This window comes from Homalodisca vitripennis, chromosome X (assembly GCF_021130785.1).
Source record: "Homalodisca vitripennis isolate AUS2020 chromosome X, UT_GWSS_2.1, whole genome shotgun sequence".
Lineage (NCBI taxonomy): Eukaryota > Metazoa > Arthropoda > Insecta > Hemiptera > Cicadellidae > Homalodisca > Homalodisca vitripennis.
Genome location: NC_060215.1, coordinates 25,754,204 through 25,778,662, shown reverse-complemented (window position 1 = coordinate 25,778,662; position 24,459 = coordinate 25,754,204). Strand labels below are relative to the sequence as shown.

At 32.5% G+C, this 24,459-nt stretch overlaps 1 protein-coding gene across 2 annotated transcripts in view; it reads left to right on the top strand.

Annotated features, from left to right (window-relative positions):
* Window positions 1-7,433: 7,433 nt before the first annotated feature.
* Window positions 7,434-24,459, top strand: part of LOC124368807 (potential E3 ubiquitin-protein ligase ariadne-2) — a 53,035-nt gene continuing 36,009 nt past the window's right edge. The window contains exons 1-5 of one of the 2 annotated variants that reach the window (XM_046826200.1): window positions 7,434-8,081; window positions 10,170-10,394; window positions 12,028-12,313; window positions 17,929-18,160; window positions 20,960-21,077. In XM_046826200.1, coding sequence (XP_046682156.1) covers window positions 8,067-8,081; window positions 10,170-10,394; window positions 12,028-12,313; window positions 17,929-18,160; window positions 20,960-21,077 — 876 coding nt within the window. In that variant the 5' untranslated portion in view covers window positions 7,434-8,066. The remainder of the gene's footprint in view (window positions 8,082-10,169; window positions 10,395-12,027; window positions 12,314-17,928; window positions 18,161-20,959; window positions 21,078-24,459) is intronic. The other variant, XM_046826201.1, reaches the window with a different exon arrangement.

Sequence of the window (24,459 nt, the reverse complement as noted above, 5' to 3'; positions counted from 1 at the left end):
GTGTATCATGATAGCTTTAGTTGCGTATTTTCTTTGCGAGTACCTAAGAAGTAAGATAGAATTGTGTGAAAAGTTTCATCCACTTTCATAAATAATAAATCCACTTTCATTTGTAATATGCCGTTGAAATTGTCACGGATTTACACAGTTAGACAGAGAAGTTTCCAAAAGAATTTCTTAGCGAATACCTAAGAAGTAAGACAGAATTGTGTGAAAAGTTTCATGTAAATTCGCTCTTGTCATTTGTAATATGTCATTGAAATTGTCAGACATACATGGTTAGACTGAGAAATTTTCAAAAGAATTTCTTAGCAAGTACATGAGAAGTAAGACAAAATGGTGTGAAAAGTTTCATGTAAATCTATTCTGTCATTTGTAATATTTCATTGAAATTGTCACAGATTTACACCGTTAAACAGAGAAGTTTTCAAAAGAATTTTTTATCGAGTACCTAAAGAGTAAGGCGAACTTACAAAAAGCACCAGAAAAGAAGTCCTTTGAGAGATGAGCCTGTCGTTGACGTGTTCTTCTACGAGCCTCTAAGCATCATGCAGTGTTGCCAAATCGTTTCCTAGCTTTGAGGCGTAGTCAATACCAACTAGAATATGAGGCCTGAGTGTCCCTTTATAGTAGATCGTAACCTTATAGTATAACAAAACTGGTCAAAATATGTTATATGCTCACACTCAAACTTTTTCAATACAGCTATTTAACACTATAACAATATCATACAATACAATTCTCTAGATTAAAATAATAACTTCTAAGACTAAGTTTTACAGTGTTATCAGTGAAAGTTTCAAATTTCTTATCACTATGAAGATAAGAAATAGTCAGATATCATACAATACAATTCTCTAGATTAAAATAATAACTACTAAGACTAAGTTTTACAGTGTTATCAGTGAAAGTTTCAAATTTCTTATCACTATAAAGATAAGAAATAGTCAGATGTGGTTCGAACTCCAGCTGTTTTATACATTACTTCTTTGCAAATAAAATTATAATATTTGATAGCTCTCTCAGACATTTCTGATTACACCCTCCAGAATTTTATTCTTTTATGTGATATGTGCTATCTTTGAGGGATGTCTTTTTGGCTTGTTATACATAATTTTTAATTGTATACATTTTATGATTACAATTAAATTATTTGTATTAGTGATTTTAATGAAATAAACTAAATGTCTTATATGATTTAAAAGCTTATTATGAAATTACATCTTAGGAAATTCTCAATCAACTTTCACTAAACTTTAGCGTGGCATCCGAGATCTCAGGCTTACATGACCATTTACTAACTATCACGTAATATTTCACGGTTCACACCGGAGGGAAATATGGTTAACAGTTATATCTAAAAGTATATCAATATTTTAATTAAGTTAGTAATGCTTTAGCACTGTACAAACCAGAAAACAGATGGTATTTATTGGTACATTGTGTTTCATTGAATTTATAAATATCTCAAATTTATTTTTAGCAAGAAAGATGAAAATATAACGGTTACAACACACTGCTTAATGAGGTGCTAAACACTACTTGATTTTGGCTGAGTTGAGCGCTGAGGCCTTATATTCTGATAGGTGTTGTGTCCAAATATTGTTTTTAACATGTTTTGATAGTTATTGTAGTCATCAGCTGTTACATGTGACAACCTTGTGTTACTCTGCAATTGGCCATTTATTACTCAAAGGATATTACTCTTGGTAGCATTTGGTATTGTGTACAAAACATGTAAATGAGTTCAGTGTTTTTCCTGATGAGTCAGTTAAGTGAATTTAGCTTATATATCTCATTGAAGGTATCAGATTTATACAGTTACGCTTAAACGGTATCGAAACCAATTCTTAGCGAGCATCTGGAATGTAAGACGAACATGTTTACAACGTCCCATATATCTGTTTTGTAGTTTACTGGTACTGCACAAATTTTCACTAACTGTTTTTAAATTTTTCATGAATTCCACCAATAGTTATGAAAACAAAAGAAATTGATTTGAGCGTAGAGGAGACTAAGATAGGTTTTCACACGATTTTCTCTTTCATTTTTTCCTCCTTACATTTTATTAACAATTTTCCATATTGATTTATTACTTAAAACTTCATCTCCAACCTGAAATGAATAATATTGAAATTTCTTTAAACACATATTTTAAAATAATTGTTGGTTACGCGGACCATGTTTTTACACATTTAGGGGCAAGTTTCCAAACCTGATTATAATGTCAAAAACTAGTTTTTAATAAAGTAAAATTGTATATAATTAGGTGTATTTATTAACAAAATGTTGCAAATTATTATTACTTGTGTCGTATTAACATTAGGGTAGTCTTATTATTACCTTATTTATAAAGAATGGAAAAACAAAACGAAGAAGTATAATTATTACTGATTAGACCATAGTACATCCATAAGTTCTTCTGCTACATTGAGTATACTCAAATTCAGAATCATTGTTACTTTGTCAGTTAACATACATACAAAATAAAGTATTTCCTGAGGTGCAATCATCATGTGCCCTACGTTTGCACCAAGTGCATTTGATCCATTTTTTTAGGTTTTGAATTGGAAAACAGCTCCAAGCAGTATAGACATAAACAGTTTTGCCATCTTCCTCTTCACGTGATTCACTATGAATACTCTTTTTGAATGTTTTTGCTGTTTGTAGTGTTTTGGACAAAAAAACCTTTTTGTTTTTTTTAGTGGCTTAGTCCTATAATAACCTTAGTGCTGGTTCCTGAGTGACATGATATTCAGGATGGGCAAGGTTAGGGGGTAGGGGCCGCCTCCTATCGAGATCCATGAGGAAGAATTAGGCCACTAATCTCAGTCATGAACCCCTGGAAGAAGGGAAGGCAAGCTCTAAACCAGCCTCTCTAGTCAAAGCAGGCAGGGGGTGGCACACCCTTGTTGAGGCTAGCAAGAATCTCTGATACTTAGGGAACGAACCCCACCAACTCCAACAGTCATCTCCTGCAGTAGAATTACCCTTGCACCCCAGAATCTCAACATTTTCGATTAGTAATGTGCCACTCCTGGATATCCATAAAGTTGCCCAGATTTGTGACACATCGGTTTTTGCTGTGCCCAGTGGTAGATTCAATTGGAAGGTGTAAACCAGCCAGAAGTGATCCCTGCTGGGGTAGGAGTATAAGTTAGTATCACTGACTTTCTCTTCTTTCTTCCTCGATTAGTATCTTTTCTCAACCTTGCCTTCTGGAGGGATCATACATCCTCTGGAGAAGGATATTCTGCTGATGTGGAAGGTTGGGCCTTACGATCGACAGAGTGATTGGTAGATACGACAGCTGGAATTGTGACTGAGACTTGCCAAGTGTCACTACCATTGACATGATCACCATGCTATCTGGTTGAGCTGTAGAATTATGAGTATGTTAATAAAGTAAGCCAACAGGTTGCTAAACTATATGAGGAACTGGTCTGTTAGTAAAATAAGATTGCATGAAATCTGCATCTGTAAATATACATCTAGATTTAAAGGCTAATTCCTGTTACTTTAAATCCTGCCATGATGTTGTTTGGTGGTAGAGCCAGTGGCGTTGATGTTTTCAAAATAGATGGAATGCCACATATTGTTAAAGGCCTTGTGTGTGTCAATATCCATGAATCACACACACCATAATACATGTTTTCAATGGGCCTTAATACACTTAAGTCTAAAGGTTGCAATTTGTGACTCAACTGTGGTGGAAACGATAGTAGTGCTACACAATTAGCCTCGAACTAGTCAAGGACGTCGGCCAAAATATGGGATTCGTGATTATCCAATAGAAAGAGACAAGGATTATGGATGCTTCTGGATATACCATCCCTATGGGATGAGTGTGAACAGCCAATGTAACCAGTTTTACGTTTCACGTACCCACCACTAAAGTCGCAACCATCGCTACACCCATAAGCCCCTACCTCAAAATTTACGTCTCTGTAAGAAAGGCCAGCAGTTGTTCGGGGTTTGTCGGAACTGCTCGGCTCTGTCTACCTGCTCTTTCGCTATGAGCCGTTGCCCGTTTCAGGCCTCTAAAACAATACTCTGAGTCGTTCGTGCAAAATTCTCGTGAATTGAATAGCTCGCCGAGCGGCAATCCCCAGTCTGCACCTGTAAAGAGTAAGCCCAATTGCGCAACACCACAATTATTACACTGTGGCCGCTGGCGGATTAAGTACATTAATTTGAATTATTATGGATTTGGATAAACATAAAAAATATGTTTATTTATAGGGAAAGAAACTAATCGCTTAATCCAAATAAAAAGATTTACATATATACCATTCAAAGATTAGTAACTTTCAGATAGTACTCCATTTGTTAGCGTATATATTTTTATTATTTTATAACTACATTAAGGTATGAAAACCTTATGGATATAGCCAAAATGTTCTAAACTATTAATACACAAAGAAAATATAATTGAATGCAAATAAATAGAACTATGACGACTACACGTTTTAAACGTTAAATTTGTTAATTTTATAAAGTTTTGATTCACCTACAAAAAAATAAAAATCGGAACAATTTCAATATAAAGTTGTATTTGTATATTTAGTTCAGTCTGGTATTACATTATTCAAAGCTGAATGCACATAAATACAAAATAATAAGATTTATTTCTGAGAAAGCAACAGATTTTGGAGTTAAACCACACTTACAAGGAGTGCGATTCCATGCATGCCACAATTGAAGCAGCAAGCCAGTTATCAACTGTTTATTGCCCAAGAGAATGGTTAAATGTCATCGAACTTGCAAAAAAAGAATGGTAAACCTTATGAGAATAGTAAAATAATATAATATCTTGAGGAGTTTATGGACTCTAAAGGTTTGAAAAATACTTTCTTATTAACACAGCTAATGCTACTGATGGATCAAATAAAACTGGGAGAGTGTAAATCAAGCTGTCTAGAAAAAAGAAAACCAGACATGCTTTATTGGAAGAATAAACTTTGGGAAACTGATTCAAGGAATTAAACATTACAGAGGAATCAGAAACAAATTCAAAAGATGGAAAACCACTAAGAAGAAAAAACACAAAAAACAAAAAGGTATGAAAAGAAACAACCATTTAATTTGAACCCAGACTTCACTAAAAATACCACTTGCTGATGCAAATTTGTAGGGCCTGGATGAGATGAGTGATTCCTTAAACCTACTATACCTTCTTTCAAGAATTGCAGTGAATTAGAGACGATAAAACTAATAGCAAAGAAAAATGTCACCTAAGCTTTTAAAAGACAAAAAATAAAATCAGATGAAGAACATGAACTATCTTTGGTGGAAATGAAGAGAAATGTTTAAAAGAACACGAAGACGAATAAGCAATAAATAGCCTTTTAAAAAACCAATTTAAGTAAATTTATCTCTAATTTCTGTTAATTATGGTATCAAAAAAATTGTATAAAGTGTTAGTACCATTGTTATAGTGATAAATGACTTTTGTTTTTGGTATTAGAAGTAATTTATTACACCTTCAATTTCCGGAAGTGCTAAACAATCGTTGAAAGACTCTTTATCTTATCATTATCATGGAAAATGGACGTATGAGCCACACCTTTTACTAATTGATAAAAAATATTTCTCATGTTTAGGAAAAATTTATTAAGCATGAGGAGTGTATTGAGAAATACCTAAAATTAAAAAGATTTTTTATAACAAAAATTTGTAACTTAAAATTTTAACCGATTTTCTAAAACACCACAGCGTTTTTTTTCGTTCCTGTAAAGTTTTGAAAATTGCTTAGTGGCCCTTATTCCACAAGACCCTCGATATGAACTCTCTCTCTCTCTCTCTCTTACTTTGAGCGGTCGGTTTTGTCGTGCCTCAATTTATAGCATTGCATGGGTTATCTCTCGTGTAACTAGTATAATCAAAGGTAAGAGGTAGTGCTTAAAATTAAGAAAATAACGCATGCATAGATGTTGTTTGTAATACGATTCAGCTATGCCAGATGAGGTAAGGTTATGTGTTAGAGCGGTTATCTCAAGAATATTTGCGTTGCCGTTTGGAAGGAATTGACTAACGAGTCTATGTTACAATGTGTGAAAAGCGTGCGAAGCGGCGTGTAACAGCTAGGTTTTATAAAGTTTATTCAAGTAGTTGTAAGTTCAGCCTTAAAAGATATGCAGATCACATACATGGGAATGGATGTGTAGGCTGCGTATATCATATGATCTCTTTTAACACAAGATGGCAGTTAATTGATAATCTTGGTACAGATCTAGATAATATACGGTTCATATCAACAATACACTGTCTCGAATTGAGAATTGTACTGTCATATAATGTGTAATACTCTACGTTGTAACGACAGTTTAGCTACAAGGGATTAAAGAAACAATCGTATAGGAAAAGTCGAACTCGAAAAGCAGAGCTTCAGTTGGAGTAACATCTTAAGACATGTAGACTTAAATTAGATAGTGGACTTACTTTCTAAAGCACGTAGTTTATGTCTCTCAGAGAATAATATAGGCTAAGAGGCAATTATAGGCTCTGATCATTTATATAGAAGCCTGTCAATACCTCATTTAATATATTATTACATAAATAACTTCTTATTCTTATTTTAATTAATTATTAGTTTGGTGATTGAGAGCATAAAAAACAATGGATCTAAAACAGTACTGTAAAACAGTAATGATAAAAATGTCCATATAAACTTACATAAATTGTGTATAGTTTTTAACCTGACTTGAGTAATTGTGAAAATTGATTTATATATTTACAATGGCTTATAATAAAACCAAGTAATTTATTTTAATTATTATTTATTAGGCATTCGATACTCTCAACCTACCAGTTTTTGAGACATGTGAAAATGGATGATTAAATGTTGCAGTATATGGCAAGACATAAAATCTGAATTGTAATTTTTTTCTGTTTTGGGAATAATATTGAAATGTAACTAATATGATGAGGGGGACTGAGAAGTAACAAATAAAATGATTTATTCAGCCGATCTACAAATTGTAATAGGCTATGTCTAGTAAAAACAACATTCTACTACAAAACTTAGCTGCGAGCAATAATTAGAGTCCGTGCACCAATAAATTTCCATCAGGTCATGTACTAAAAATATAAATAAAAAAGCATTCATGCAGATATTAAAATTAAACACTAACCAACATTTAAAAAATGACTACATGTAAAAATAAAGATTTGACTAATAATTACAAACAGCGTGCATTAGTCGTCCCTGCACTAATTAATTAATTAATATATAACATCCATACTAGTATAATTTTGTGTGGGAACATTCTAACGAGTATGCTTGTAATACAATTTAAAAAAATAGCATCTCTTTTCAATTTCCTTAGCAACCTATTTTCAGTGGGTTACATGGTAATACGATTTCTGATTCGTGGTTTTGTTTGGTGGCAACACTGTTGTACTACGTTCGTTGGTTTGTGCTCGTTTCTTTTAGTTCATAATAAAAATGATGTCTGTGAAGATACATAATTTGATTAATTTAACGTCGTAGGCTAATTTACATTTCTTTTTAGCTTCGTAATGAGTGATAATAGTTCATTTATATATTAGAATACTTGTTATATGATTTAGTGCAATACTAATACCATGTATTTTACTTCTAAGAGTTATGTTGATGTATTTTAAATGAAGGTTACAAAACTAGTCTGTGATGCCTGGCTTGTCAGCTGCCTTGTAAATAGAAGTTGATTATTTTGTTAAATCTTAATTTTTGCGTTCGTCAAGAATTAAACTAAAACTGTTATAAAATTTGCATTCTACATGCAGAAGTCTCTTAATTTAAAATACTTTACAATAACATAAACAAGTTTATTTTGAAGATGTTTGAGAAAGACACTAAAAAGGCAAATGCGTTTTAAATTATTAAAGTGGCCTAATATGCATTGTGTACTGATAAAGGATTAACGTATACTCTTTTCCTAATAAAACATAGAAGTAAAAATTAAACGAGAAAAAACAAAAGTGTGTTGAGTGTAAGGTATAAGTTGTAATTATTTACACCCTCTAATTGAGGTTATTACCACTACAACCCAAGACATTTTTGCCAGCAATTTATACTTGTCACCATGAATTCATCAGAGGTAAGTCACCATATGAAGTAAGAATTAAATTGGATTGAAATTTCAACTGCTAGGCCTTAAGAGAATTATTGCTATCCTATGACAAGCTTTGTCTACATTGAGTATGGGGTTTAGTTAATTATGTGTCATAAATTTATAGAACTGACAAGTTTTGAAACTAAATGATTGTAAGGAGGACAACAGCAATATTGGTTCCTAGATTATTCGTAGTGGAATAAATATGCATAGGTCTTGTAGACCATCATTATGATTAAAAATTGCCATGCTTCCTATGCTTATGAAAGCATTCAGTAGTTTAAAATATGCTTTCTAAAATTACTTTATTTGTAAACAAGATGTTTTATATTGTGGAAGCTTAATGGTAATTGTTTCAAAATGTTCTTTACAGATTGATGGATGATTTTATATGTAAGTAATTATTGGGTATTCAAATTAACTTACATGTTTTCCAGACAAGATGCATGGCGTAAAGTTATATAAAATCATTGTGCTCCTTGTAATTTGTTTACAGTAGAAAAACTAAAATCAGTTTTAGTCCACTTGGAAAATGTTATTATTTAGTTAGGTTTGAATTAAGTACATAATATTGTTTTTAATACATAAGTTATAAAGTCTTAATACATAAAGTTTAGTTAGTTACTAAACTTTATATTGTGATTTACAACATAACTTAACTGCTGATCTGTACTGTGATGTGTCTGATGGAATTGTGTCATCGTTTCTGGCAAGTGTTGATTCTTCTATACTGAAAATGGAGCTTAGTAATTCTGTGGTCAAGGATGTTGGTAGAGTTCATCTTCATCATCTTTAATGGTGTTAGATATGGGGGATCGTTTTGGTAACTTATTGAATAGAAGCAATTTCGTAAAAAAATTTCTGTTGGGTGTGGATGGTTTTGGAAGTGACCTATTCTTCTTGGTTGGCTGAAAAGCTCTTCAATACGTCTTGTGTTATCCTACAAGTCATGATGTGTTTTATACCCTAAGACTTTGAACCACATATAAATCAAGTAAATATAGAATTAAAATTAAGGTTCCTTCTGACAGGGAAAATGTAACATAACTGTGTGTTGTTGGCTATAACACCCTAAACTTCCATAAGAACTTCTTTTTGATCTTGCAGTACATTTTGAATTATTACAAAAGCTAACTTGATACATCTAATTGGCGAGAAAAGGTGTTTAGACTCCTACTCATAATGTCAAAAAACTATCGATTACCAGCCTTAGTTTCGACCTCATATTCATAAACCCATGTTTTGCCACCTGTTATAACATGTTTATCAACCATTTTTGAACAAATTTTGCTGCCACATGTTTTTTATTCAAAACATTTGAAAAAATTTCATGGCATGAGTCAATTGATACGCCAACTTCATCAGTGACTTCTCTTATCGTAATACAGCAATCATTCATAACTATTTCTTCCACTTTTTAAGGGTTCATCGGTTGTTTGATGTGGTGGAGTGTTCATCATCTTCAGTGTCTGGATGGCCATTTTTGAAATGTTTTTTTACCACTCATATACCCTTGCTTTACTCATAGCAGAGGAGTTAAACATTTCCCACATTTTGTTACACTTTATTTCATTTTCCACACAAAATTTGATACACATTCTTTGATCCATTTTTGTCCAACAAAGGAAAGTCGCTGAGTTCATAAAACACATCTAACCTTAGCAGCAGCCACTGAAAAAGTAAACAACGAATAAAACTGTAAATTTTATTATACTTCAGGAGCATGAGTACTAACATAATAAAACAACTCTTGACAATCAGACTCCCACAAAACTTAAACGTTTCTGTTACCTTTTGAACACACCTTGTATAAAAAAGTCTACCATATCTTTATAATTATAGAGTAACAAAGATACATTTAGAAACATACTTTTCTGTTAAAACCAATAGACATTACTGGAACTTTTCGATTAACACACTGACAAGTTCATTGTTTTATATCATCTATATTTTTTTAATTTGCTTGGTCTTATCACTAATAAAATTAGTATGTTTGACATATCCAATATAACTAATTTAAACTAGTTTTATAATAAGATGTCGAGAGATGTAACTAGTTTGGTAACTTTTCAGGCTGGTGACAGTGAGTCAGATAGGAACTACAGTGATGATGAGGATGGAGAGATCAGTTACAACGACTACTACAACATGAGCTACTATAATGGAGAATACTGTGATATAGAACAAGTGGACATGCGCAAGACAGACCCAGAATACTTTGCTTACGACTGCTTGAGTGTTGAGGAAGTGGAACGGCTCCTTAATGAGTCTGTTGAAGTATTGAGTAACAGCCTTCAGGTACGTAACTTTGTGTACAGAGGTGGATTAACCTCTTATAATAGTCGTAATATCTAATATGAAAATCTCATGATATTAACATGTGAAGGAATCGTAAAATTATCCATTTCCTTATTCTAATTACTGAAATATGATGAGTGAAAGTAAGAAGTAAACATATACTAGTAAAATTTAAATGACTATCTATTTATGTACACACAAAATTCAAATAATCATAGTAATTCGTTTTTTGTAGTTTTAGCGCTGTTGTATACTATATACTCTCTGTTAGGTAGTATTTGTTCAAATTATATCAATTTACTCAATTTGTAAGGCTGCATAAATAATGCAGCATAGTTAAGCCACAATAGACAATAGGCTTTATTTGTACATTCCTAGGAATTACAATTGCGTCAAAACAAAAGTATAATTCAGGGATAATACATATATAGTTTGAAGTGTCAAGATTCCATTGAGTTTTCCAATTTAAGAACTCTTCAATCCACCACCCCTACTATTTAAAAATTAATTAGTCTAATGGTAAATTGATTAGGGTTCTTCGGCTTTTGTTTCTTTCTTGAAAATGTTTGTAAAGTTTTTGAAATGAACATAAGTTTTTTAATTGAAATGAAATATGTATAGTAGAAGTTGTATTAATCGAGCTAAACAGACTCGGAACTACCTCAGATATGCAAAAATGCAGATAATACAGAGATTGTAATAAAATATCTTAATTTATAGAAAAACTCAATATTGACAAATAAAACTGGATTATTGATTAATACATATTGTATTTTATTTATTTATTTATTTTATTTTCATGCTATAAAACAGGAAATACACCCAATTACATTATAGCAGTACAAACAAATCAAAATGTTAAATAAGTGGTTTGAGTCCAAGTCCCATGTCCATTGTATCACTGGAATATTTATAAGCAAAATAACTATAAATAAATATTATTCTAAACGTTATTAGTAAATAATTGAGTATCTTAGAAATTAAATTAGTGTTTTATCTTATTCTCAATGCAGAACTAATGATCATGGTTCAACATTCTGTGTTCAATAAATAATCTGATGAAGAAAGGAACAGAAATTTGGCTTGGTTCTGAATTTAAATTCTTATTGCAAGAATGGAAAGTAACACATAACTAATTCTGAATCTCGCTTAAATGGAGTCCATAAATAAAAATGAGAATACTATAAAATAGTGTGCTTATGCTTACATTTTTAATGTCCAAGAATTGAAATCAGATTTGTTTCAGTAGACCTCTATAGTTACTGTAGAGACTGTAGTTACCATAATTAAATTCAGAATCAAGAACAAAAGTGTTGGATCTAAACTGATTTTATGAAAAGTCCATCCCTAGCATTGTTTGGACCAGCAGTAATAAATTAGAACACAATTAATATGTTCTGTATTAATTACGATATGAGACTACTACTATGACATTGGTGTGCCTGATTAATTTGTGGCTGCATTCACGGGTGGTGTGTTGTTATTTATAGTTCTGTTTTACAGAATGGTTATAATGCTAGGTGATGGGCCGCAAAATGTGTTATTCCATAGCAGTCAACAGTTAAAAAATTAACAGTGATGTTTTATATAATTTCTTAAAATTAAAACATTTTTCTTAATGCACTTGTTACAGATAACTCCTTCTCTAGCAAAGGTGCTTCTGCACACTCACGAGTGGGCCATCACCCCCATCATCAATGAGTACAGGAACGATGCGTCTCGGCTGCTGATCTCATCAAAGATAAAGTCACCAGTACAGCCAGAACCACTAACCAGCCATAGTGCGCGCATCACTTGTCCGGTCTGCATCACTTCCAACTTTCCAGACAAGTTCCGCAGCCTTGCGTGTGGCCATCTCTTTTGTTGCCAGTGCTGGGTCATGCATTTTGAGGTCCAGATTTCCCAAGGTTATTCAACAGGTAATGACAAATATTTTAGACTAACAAATAATCAATACAGTTTTACGGTCACACCAGTGTTATTTGTTTTACCAAGTTTTGGACTACTGTACCTCCGATTATCTTTGAGCATCATATGTTCTGTGCAACAAAAAGCTGGAAACTTCCATGATCTTAAATCTTAAAAATGCTTTGTGCTATTACTAGAGAAATTATATTGGCTCTACCATTTTATTGTACTATGTTTACTTGTTGTTAACTACTTGACCCCAATTCTGTACTCTTAAGTTCATGAATAAAGTCTTCTGATTTCTAGAGTAACAGGATATTCAGGATAGATAGGGGGCATTGGGCCAAGACAAGATTTGATGAACAGAAACTATTGAGGTATCAGTATTATCTCCCCAGGAAGAGAAGAAAGTTCTAGCCCACATAATTTGAAGTTGGCAGACAGCATGTATAATCTTATTTAAGAACCTTGAAGGAATTTTCACCCAATTTTGTATGCATTGCACTAGATCTGTTGGGTTAACCTCCCCCCCCCGCAACATCCTGGTTGCTTGGCATTAATTTATTGTAGCCAGTGACATGCTGCTCCTAGACATTCAAAGGGTTGTCCAGATGTGATGTCATTTTTTTCTGTACCCAGTACATGTCCTATACCGTGGGTATAACCAACCTGGACATACAATGGGTTGTTCAGATGTGTCACCAATGTTTGCTGTACCCAGTAGATGTCCTATTGCATTGTTATATAACAGCCAGAAGCAAACTCTTCTGAGGTGTTACTAAACAGACTTAATAAAGTAAATTATTTGTAGGAATTAGATACAAATGGAAAATCTACATATAAGAAGACAACACTATCAATTCTAAAGTGTATTTCTTGCTACCAATCAACATTTTTACTGTCACATATTTGGTCAAGCCATAAGTAGCACAAAAGTCTACTGATATTCTTTCCTCCACATGTTCGAATTGATCATGTAATTCTGCTGTTGCCTCTGTCATGAAACCTTTGTTTCACCGTGTTAGATTCTCCTGGGATCATTTAAAATACCAGGCATTGGTTCTTTTAACAAGGACTGTTTCAGGTTCATAGGATCTATTAGTTACCTGAAGGGTTTTGGGTCCTCTTAGGTCGTGGTCTAACCAGGATTTGGCTTTGTAAAGGGGGTGGGGTTAAATTTGATAGAAGAGCACATCACACCATGGGTATGGAATAAATGTAACTCTAAACAAATTAGATTGGCCCAATTCAAAGTAAAACATTTTACTGCTGTATTTCAAACAAGCTAGATTCCTTTTATACATTCATGGTTACAATTTCTAGGGCTTTTTGGAGAGGGTTATACCCTCATCATCCCCCATTATACGAATAGAGATGATGAATGAATGAAAAATGCCTTTGTGAAAGAGGTGGAGTTAAGAAGTTTAGGGATGATGGGGATCTCACATTTTTTATACATTATAGTCCACTTATTTCTGGAAAGATCCGTACCGCCTACTAGAATAATATTATTAATGAGCATTCAAGATAAGATTTCGCACTTTGAAATTTTCTCAACATCCAGCCTAAGCTGTTTTGGCTCAGAAGTTCATTCAAATATTGGTGAGCGGTGGGATGAATCAGGTGAAGCAGAAATGTAGTAAATAAAAAAGTGAGGTTAGGTATTGAAATATATGGCAGTGTGTCAAAGAAATATATAACTGTAGTCACTTATAATTGGGAATATTTCACCTATGAAACATATAGAACACAATAGAAATTATGGTAGAAAACGGCCACTATTCATTGTACACTTGAAACAATCCCGGTGACATCTAATGAAGTGATAAGGTAACAGCATTTATAAAATTTGCGAGCACACAGTACTCTAGACGCGAGGGGGGGGTGAGGGCCTAACTGAAACATGTACAGAAATCGATGGAAGGATGCTAGTGTCTGTTGAGCGAAGTCTGTCTGATCTTTGTCTCCAGTACGTTCACACGTCTGCTCTAGTGCTCAGTGCATATACTAGTAGATAAACACGAAATTAATGTTACTGCTTCTAAATGTCTGTAAGTTGTCATAACATCTGTTGTAAATAACGTATGTGTGAAAATGGTTTTCTCCTCTATTTACATTTGAATAAATTACATTCTACGTATTATTTAAATGTGTAGAAATATTAAGTATATTTTTATCTATATAGTATTCGTCTTCAATTATTTTACCCATAAAAAGTAATAATATATTACTGACATAATATTTTAGTGGACCAAACTATGCATTAAAACAATTTCATATATAAAAATCTTTCAGAAAAATCCAAGGTAATGCGTCCTTTCCCAAATGGGAGAATTTTCATTAAATTCCAATTCCTTAATTATCGACTATGAAATATTTCAGTAGCCGGTGTGCCTGGCACATGATATAGAATATGTTTGCAATACATTTTCTTGTAAACAATTACAGTAATATTATTCAATTACTGTAATAAAATATAAAACAGTTATTTTAATAAATAATTACAATTGTCAAAGTGCTCTCAATAAAAGACTATTTTAGCTTGAAACCATTCTATTTATTGTCAAAGCAAAGGTCAATCACTGCAAAGCAAACAGCTGATAAGAGTCCCAGTCTGCTCTGAGCAAACACTGATTACAGCCATGTGGTCATTAATTATCATAGTATTTGTGGTCTGTGACAATGTTGTGAGATTAAATCTTGCTGGCAGTTCAGTCAATAATTATTATTGTCAGGAAATACAAAGTATTTAATGTTATAATTAACAAAGTAGTTTCAACTATATGTCTAAATCAGTTTTTGCAATTAATTGTTTTTGAAAAAACTAAATTAATTAGAATATATTATTTCAGTTCCTATACTTGCTCCAATGTAAATATTTTATAATTCCCAAAGAAATTTAAAAATAACTATAACTGTAAAATACCTAAAACACTAAAGGGTATTTCAACACATACTTCTACACAATGTAATAGATAGGTAATTAGGGGTGCAACTTCACTTCTCTGGCTTCCAGAATTGTACAATATTGCTCCTACCGAGATCCAAAGCAGAAAGCCTTTTTAAAGTCATGTTTACCCTAAATTTATCCATCTTGCTGGTTATTTACTTAATGTCCTGGAAACCACCCTTGCAACGAACATGTTTGTATTTGAATGCAGGTGTGTGGTGTGTAAGCCGTTAGGTGGACCAGTTATTGCTTGATGAATAAATGGCTTTGTAGTTTTATTTTTGTAAAGTTTAATTTCGTTAAGAAAAAAAATATTTAAAAAACATTTGATTATCTTAATTATATTTTAATATTATAATATTTAAAAATATAATTTCTCTAAGTCGTGAATAAAAACCATGTCAATCCCTAAACTATAACTGTCATACATACTGTAAACATTTTTCTTCAGCCCTTTTTTATGTGGGCATGTTACCGATTGGCCTAAATTGCTTACTTTAACCCTTTCGATCCCAGGCATTTTTCGCGCTGTATCTGCTTGAGTCCCGGCGCCTAGCACTGGTGCATCTGCCCCAGTCCCAGGCCTCGTTTTGTGAAAATGTAAGACTTTACTAAAAACTGCATAAAAGTTTTATTTATAGATGGAATTTTATAAATCTTTTTAAATTAACTCTTACATTACTCTCTATCACATGCATTAATCAAAATATATATATACACGCAGAAAAATCTTTTTTTGAAAAAAAAATGTTACCAAAAAAACTTTTTCAAAAATTTGTGTTATCCTGTAGTTGCCAGTATCCAAAAAAATATGTACCCAAAATCCAAAATTATATTTTATAACAACACTTTATAATGAATAAAAATACAAAGTTTTATTGCATTTGAACCACAAATAACTGCACAAAAAATATATTTTTTTTAAATGTCAAATGTGCCAAAAATGTTTTTCTGCAATATATTTGTCCTATCATTTAGTTATGAATATCCAAATGGGTTTTTATCTAAATCTAAATTCTTGTAATAATATAAAAGTTTAGAATAATTAAATTACAAAGTTTTATTATAGTTGAACAAAAGATATTGAATAATAAATATATAAAAATAATAAAAAGGCACCATGTAGAATTTGTACTAACACTTGTGAATAGGAAAGCACTTGGTATGTAAACCTTTCTTACACTTAGAACAAATGTACAATGACTTTTTTCTTTTGCCACCACCTTTGGTACTTGCTGCACTACATTCACAACAGTTTCTTTGCATATTATTTGGCAGTTTTTCCAAAAAGTTGTTACCTCCACCTTGCTTTTCTTCGTCACCACCAAAGTCAAAATCTGGTCTAGGGGGTCTTTGTTCTTTTATGTCAAACCATTCATGTGCTAAGTTACTATAACTTTGTAAAACGGTTCTTTACGAATATTTTGATATATGGAACAAAGGTTTTTCATTTAAAATCTATTTTTAAAAAATATTTTACTGGACGTCCTAAAAAAAGGACGTTGGGATCAAATGCAAATGTACCTCACGTCCTAAAATTAGGACGTTGGGATCAAACGCAATTGTACCCCCTGTCCTAAAACTAGGACGTTGGGATCGTAAGGGTTAAATGCCTTTAATTTTACATGAAGTAGTAAAACAATTGTTTCTACTTTTTTAGTATTCAGGGAAATTATCTTAATAGACTATGAATATAACATAAAAATACTTTCAAAACCCACAATAGATCGCATTGTATTAAATTGAGCAAAGCACCCTCTCAACGACCATGATAGGACCGGGCATCAGTTGGGTAACCTAAAATCGAAAAACACAACCTCATAAAGGTAAAAACCACTGCAGTAATTTAATTGATAGTATAAAAATACAATACTAATCATTATATTTACAAACAAATCAGTATAATAATAATCATTTAATCGCCCAAATGAGATTTCATTAACTGGTCCTAGTACAGCAACTTGTGAATAGCAGTAACAAACACTAAAACGTTTAAATACAGAGAGTTATGTGGAGACAGTCTGTCTTTTTCGATGGTCTGTCGTTACCATGGCACAAGTTAATTCTAATCATGTCTTCCTGGAAAGGGTCAGTTAATCTGACGGGTGGTTAAGAAGGCACTGGGAACCTTTTCACAAAACCACATTTTGTTAAAGACATTTATTGCAGATCTGTAAAGCAAAATTGTTAAAGCTTCTAATGTTATAAAACAATTGAAAAAATATAAATCCATTTGTTAAACAGTGTTTTATATTTATAACTTGAATTGACAATGTGCAATATTTAAGAAATCTCAACGTAAGATAGTAAAAGAACAGTATCACTTGAACATGAAAGTTTAATAAATAATAATAAAACACAGAAATCTATGTTATTAATTTAAGAGAATGTTCAAACATGGAACATTTTTAAAGATGTGGCATAAAACTTTTTTTTATAGTAAACTTTATATTTAATAATAAATCAATTATATCAATTAATAATAAAAAATGTTCCGTAAATAAAAAAAATTCTTAATAATCTTCTTTAAGCTAAACGTATTAAATTTGGAAAAATAATCGCTAGAAAATACTAACCTTTTTTGTCGATGCAAATGCACATTCAGCGATTAGTGTATTATTTCAGAACTAACTCCTGCAGACTAGATAGTATAAACAATATTTATGTATGTCACAGGTATCGCATGCATGGCTCAAGACTGCGAGGTATTAGCAACAGAAGACTTCATGCTCACACTCTTAACCAAGCCCCAGTTGAGGGAAAAGTTCCAGCAGTTCACGTTCAGGGATTACGTCAAGTCGCACCCTCAGCTGCGGTTCTGTCCCGGGTTGAACTGCCAGGTGGTGCTGCGCAGCAAGGAACCTCAGGCCAAGAGAGCCATTTGCTCATTTTGCAAGACTATCTTTTGGTAATCTTTCCTACCTTCTCGACCTGTAAACGTATAAACATAGCAATAGATTTGGTCTGGAAAATGCCTTAACCCTTCGCACGCCACTAATAAATCCATTAACTTTTCTATAACGCCAACGCAAGTAAAAAAATTTGTTTCTTTAAGTTCAAAGCTAATTTTTACTATAACTAAATTATAAAGGTAAAAAAAAGTATAAAACAGGGCATTTTACTTAAAACTAGCGTATTTATTGATAAAAATAAAAAAAATAACTATTTACAAAACTGTTTATTTTAAATAAATTGTAATCTCATTAAAAAATGTAGTTAAATGAAAAGTGTTATTACATTTTACTATCAAAAAAGATAAATATTTCAAACTAATCACACAATGAAGAATAATAACGAGATACATGGTCGACGTGCACTCGTGACAACCGAGTATGCAGTAATGAATCCGGTTTGTCTAACGCCACGGATATGTTTGGTTATGGCTCTGTAGGAGACGCAGATCTGACGAGCAGGTGGTCGGAATTAGACGAAGGGCGCTCGCCTCCCCCTGCCGCAGAGTGAAGATCATTTATAAATACTTCCTTGGCAACCACGATAAGCATGGAGTGTGCACCGGGCATTTCAAAGGCCTTTTTGTGAACTAAAAAACTCCCTCAAGAGACATAATCTATAATATCGGATATAACTTATTTGGCATTTTGATCAAAGTCAGTTTTTATTCTAATATATCCATCTATGGCGTGGGAAGGGTTAAAAGTTCTGTTTGTAAATTGGAGTATGATTTGTTTCTGTTGTTTATTTGTGGAATATTACATTCTCAGGATTTCTTCAGTGGATCTTAGTCACTAAGCATGTACTAATGTTAATGTGAAAGGTGTACAAGTTGTCCACAATACGCAGGTTCGGCAATGTGTTTTGTGACTTTTGCCTGTTTTTGACACAGAGTATAATCTATTAATAACCCATTGGCTGAACGAATTAGAGGACATTTATATCAACATTAAATTAAAAGAATTTTTTAACCTTCTTAATTTAAGCGTAGTTGGTTGTGTAGTGGTCTATTATTTATTTTTAGCTTGTAATGATTACCAGTCTGCATTGTTTCTATCTGTAAATTTTGCATCACTTGATCAGCTGAAACAGTAGTCTGCCTGTAACCAAACCAATTTATGTTCTGTTAAGTTATTATGTATTATTGTGTGAATTATTGTTTTAGTTTTAAATTGTGATAAGTGTTCATAGTCGGTGGGCAATCCATGAATATCAATTGACGTCAGAGACATTTCTCATGGAAACTGAACAAAGTGATTTTGTTGTGTCAAAATTGAATTCTTTTGTAAATAATTTATTTTTAGTTTATTTTGCTATGTTTAATGACAAAATTGGTTTGCATTCCCGACACCAGATTGCTTCATGTAGTAAAATCGTACAGTGCAAACGTACATAACAACTGCCAGTTTGTAAATAAGTGCCAGTTTTATTTCTTTCTGAAATCTAAAAAACATTATGAGTAGCACCTCATAATGTCATAACACGTCTACTGTGTTTATAGTAGAATTACTTTTTTATATATAACACATTTTATACATTGAAGTAATAGTTTTTGAAACTGTAATAGAAAGTAAAAATTATTTGACAGTTTTGAAATGATCCTTTTGGTAAAAATGTAATATATAACACTTTATATATGTCTAAATTTTAAGATTTTAAATAAATTTTAGAAATGAGGCGTGTAAACTGTATTAAAACAGTGTGAACTTTAGAATTTCTTATAGATGCTCCTAGGGTTAAGGGAAGGCTCTGTTCTCCTGCTTAGCCTTATCTGCCATGGGCCATTGGCCTGTGCAAGGATCAGATTGAAAAGGAGAGTCGGTATAGTATAAGGTCGAGAGTTCTGAGAGAAAGTTCATATCCGACTTGTTTATACCTTCCAGTTGAACCAACACTGGATACTAAAAAAAATTAAGGTACCACATCTGGGCAACCTCATGTGTGTCCAGGAGTGGTACATCACTAACTGCAAATGTCAAGATATTGAGATAAAGGTGTTGATCGGTAAGTCCGGTTTACTGTGGAGAATGACTGTTGAAGCAGATGGAATTCCCGTAGTGTTAAAGGGGTTTTACAAGCCCTTAGAGAGTGCTATACACTGCCTGGAACACAGCTAATATTCCAAGATGTCGATATGACTGTGATATAGTACCCGCTATCTCTCCTCATGGTGGGTGTAAATGGGGTTTTGACAAGTGGCAGCTCCAACCCCACATTAGCAAGTGCAATGGCTTTTCTAAGCTTATTGCCCTAAGTGAACAGAGCACAACTTGGAACCCAGTCTGTTGCCTGGGCGGCCTCCGGTTCTCTTATTTATTAGGTGGACTATTCTTCTTATCTTCATACTTTTAAGGTTTTCTCAATGGCTTGAACCATTATATCTTTGCTTGATGATTAATCTGAAATAGTTAGGTTGAACTTCAATAATTTGATTGAAGTTAACTTTTGACGAAAATTGTGGAAGGGGAGAGAGAAAGATTGCCCGATAGTGTTGATTGGTTTACACAGAGATTTTTGGTTTACATATTTTTAATATGTGTAAAACCTGATTGTGTGTTTTCTATATTAACATTTATTTTCTATATTAACACTAAAATCTCATCTTTTATCTATAGGCATTTTAACCAGTTTTTACACGTCTTTGATGCGTGATTTTATTTGCTGTTTTAAATTAAACTCGATGTGTGTTAAGTGTTATAATGTATGCTGTTGTGAATTGCTGTGAATGGTAATCCGTATTGGTGACGTGTTCTAGTTTCAAGTGCGGCACTGACTATCACGCACCCACGGACTGCAGTACTATCAAGAAATGGCTCACAAAATGTGCTGATGACAGTGAAACTGCTAATTACATCAGTGCACACACCAAGGATGTGAGTATCTACAGCTCATAATCCACAAATAGATACTGGAAATATGTAAAATGGTGTTATTGTGAAACTTAGTAAAGCCGTACAACTAACCATTTTCACGTTTTATTAATCTTTGTACAAAAATATTCATCAGAAGTATCAAAAATATTTTTGGTTATTTTTCAATGAAATGATAAATGTAAACTTATAACTAGTACTGTTCCTACAGGTTCCTACAGGTCGTTCTTGGTTCCATTGATTCTTGGTAAAAGAACTGGATCCATGAACTGGTAGCTATTGGTGTCCTAGTCCTCATTTCAACTGAAGTCTTCATAATTTGACGTAATGGAGCTCAACGAAATGCAAATCACCAAAAATCGGAATGAAACCTTTTGATGTTGTGATAATACATAACTAATTACAATTATCTTGCAAGGAATGCTATGATTCGGAATATTGGATCACTTCTTTAAGATGAAAAGACTTTAATTTTTTTTATGTAAGTATTTAATTTTTTTTTATGTTAGTATTAAATTTTTTTATGTAAGTATTTATTAATTCTTTTAAATGAAATCTTTACAAAAATTGTAATGAACATATGATTATAAAATGTGTTAAAAAATGTTGTTATAAAGTTGTTATGTAAATTTAACCCTGGAATTGACATGAGTTGTATATTATGACTCATTTACTTGTCTCTTAACTAATAAATTCAAAATTTACAATGCATTTTTTAAGGTTGTTCAACATATTTCTTTGACACGTATGAATACATTTTTCAGCTCGTTTTCTATATCTGATATATGAACCGAATACGTAAGGTTGTGTTATTATAGTTCTGAAAAATTAATGCCTCCCCACACTGCCTAGCTAAATAAATTTCATTTTTGCTTCTCAGCACTACAGCAGCATAGAAGCAAACCACATTCTGCTATTGTGGTTTCTCTAGTTATTACTTCAAATCAAATAAAACTTTTTATTGTCTCGGGCATATAGCTGTAGTTTACTCAGTAGGGCTGACCATGCCTAACTCACCCATTTCTATTAATTCACTTTTAAATATGGGCAAATCTTTCTAGACATTAACTTTATTACGTGTGTCTTGATTTGTTAATTTTTCCATCAACTCCTTATTAACCAAATTATGATCTTCATCTTTCTGGTCATCAAATTAGGATATAATACAATCTGAACATAAACATTAATCTATTGTTATTTTAATTTTCCATAAATTTAATTTGATTTATCAATACGTTTACAATGAAACCACTGGAAACAAATCTGACATAGAACTGCTTTACTGTTCTTGGTTACAATTTTTAAACATTTGCCACAAGAGTGTTTTGGTCCTATCTTAACCCTGGAACTGGCAAACGCCCGATATCGGGCGTTTTAGTCGCATCCTAGATGGCAGCGCCCGATATCGGGCGTTTTAATACGTCTTTTATTTCTCAATATTACGTACTTAAAACACGATCAAAGAGTATCGGTATTGATACCAATCGAAAGAGGAAGGTTCAATTTATGTAAATAATACACTAATAAATAATTTATCGTTTCGTTACACGTCCATACGTCTTATAATCTCTGACTGTTTGTTTACAATCTCCCGCGTACCACGCTAGTTGCGCGCGCGCAGCGATGAGTCAACTGGTTCATTCGGCTATTATTATTTCGTCAGCTGCATGGTGTCCTGTCTGGTTTATTGTTTGTTTGAGTTCTTTGTAATGATGGTTGTGTATATTACACAATAATAGTAAGTTTTTTGTGCGTGTTTACGTAATGGATCGTAATTTCCGCGATCGTACAAGTGACATTCGAGAACTAGTTGTACATTGATACCAATCGAAAGAGGAAGGTTCAATTTATGTAAATAATACACTAATAAATAATTTTATCGTTTCGTTACACGTCCATACGTTTTGTAATCTCTAAACTGTTTGTTTACATTCTCCCGCGTACCGCGCTAGTTGCGCGCGCGCAGCGATAAGTCAACTGGTTCATTCGGCTATTGTTATTTCGTTACCTGCATGGTGTTTTGTCTGGTTTATTGTTTGTTTGAGGTCGTTGTAATGATGATTGTGTATATGACACAATAATAGTAAGTTTTTTGTGCGTGTTACATAATGGATCGTAATTTCCGCGATCGTTCAAGTGACATTCGAGAACTAGTTGTACATGAAATAAGCAACGATGAGGATTCCGATTTAGACATTCAATCAGAACATAATAAAAAAATATATAATAAAAAATTAAAAAATAGAAAATTGATATAAACTAATAGTTACAAGATTGTACAAATCCAAGTGAGCTTTGAAGTTCTTACTTTTGTTGGTAAGTAGCACTTACAAATGTCAGTGTATGATTTTTGTATCGTTTACCACATGTAAAAGTAAATACCTTATAAACTATGTGTTGTTTTATTTTTACTCAGAATTAAATGCTCTTCCTTTTGTATATTTTGGATTTTGCGTATCACTAACAACAATTTTACAAATCAAAAACTTTGAACTAACTTTTCTTTTTTCTAAAAAAACATTTTTTTCCTGAAGAGGTAGAGTAAGGGTATTTTTTTTGTTTTAATTATATTATGTGAAAAATGTTCCTTGAACAATGCTGAATAAAGAAATATATAATAAGTTATAGGTACTTTATAGTAAACATGTAATAATAAAATAAATATAAGGCAATGTATGAAGTACTAAAACACTCTGCCACTGAGAGAAATATGACCGCCAGTTCCAGGGTTAATCTCTACTGCTGTTTTATCTATAGTACAAATAATGTCGTGCTATACAACTAAACAACAGAACATTCACACTGTATTGTCAGTGCAAGGTTTTTTCAGGATTAAACATAGCAATGTTTGTATTAATATCATAATATGAACATGCAAGTTAAGTAAATGAGGTCTTTCAAAGCAGGTTTGATAAAAACTTAATACAGTTTACGCAGTTATTAAAAAAGCATAAATTTGATTATACACTGCCTCCAAAGTAAAACTACCTCACACTAATAATAATAGGTTTAAAAATCGGTAAGTGAAAGAAAACTAATTGTAAAATTCACTGAAAATAAATTACACTACTTATTATTTTATGCAGTAGCAGACAACTTGTCAATAAATCAATTAATAAACGTCAATAATATTTAAAATCTTCTTGTAAAAAATACTTGCAAAAATTATTTAAATGGTAGTAAATGGCTAAAAGTTTAGCTAGCATTGTGATATTAGGGTGCAAAAATAAAAATCCTCACTGAGATTTGAACTGATGAACCCCAGGTTCTTTGTACTCTTATCAGTTGAGCTATCACTAGCTGATAACAAACTAAGGTCAGATGGTATCTTTCTCTTCTACCTGTCAGTTCAAGCATGTATAATTTCTTGTGAAGTAGTGATTTC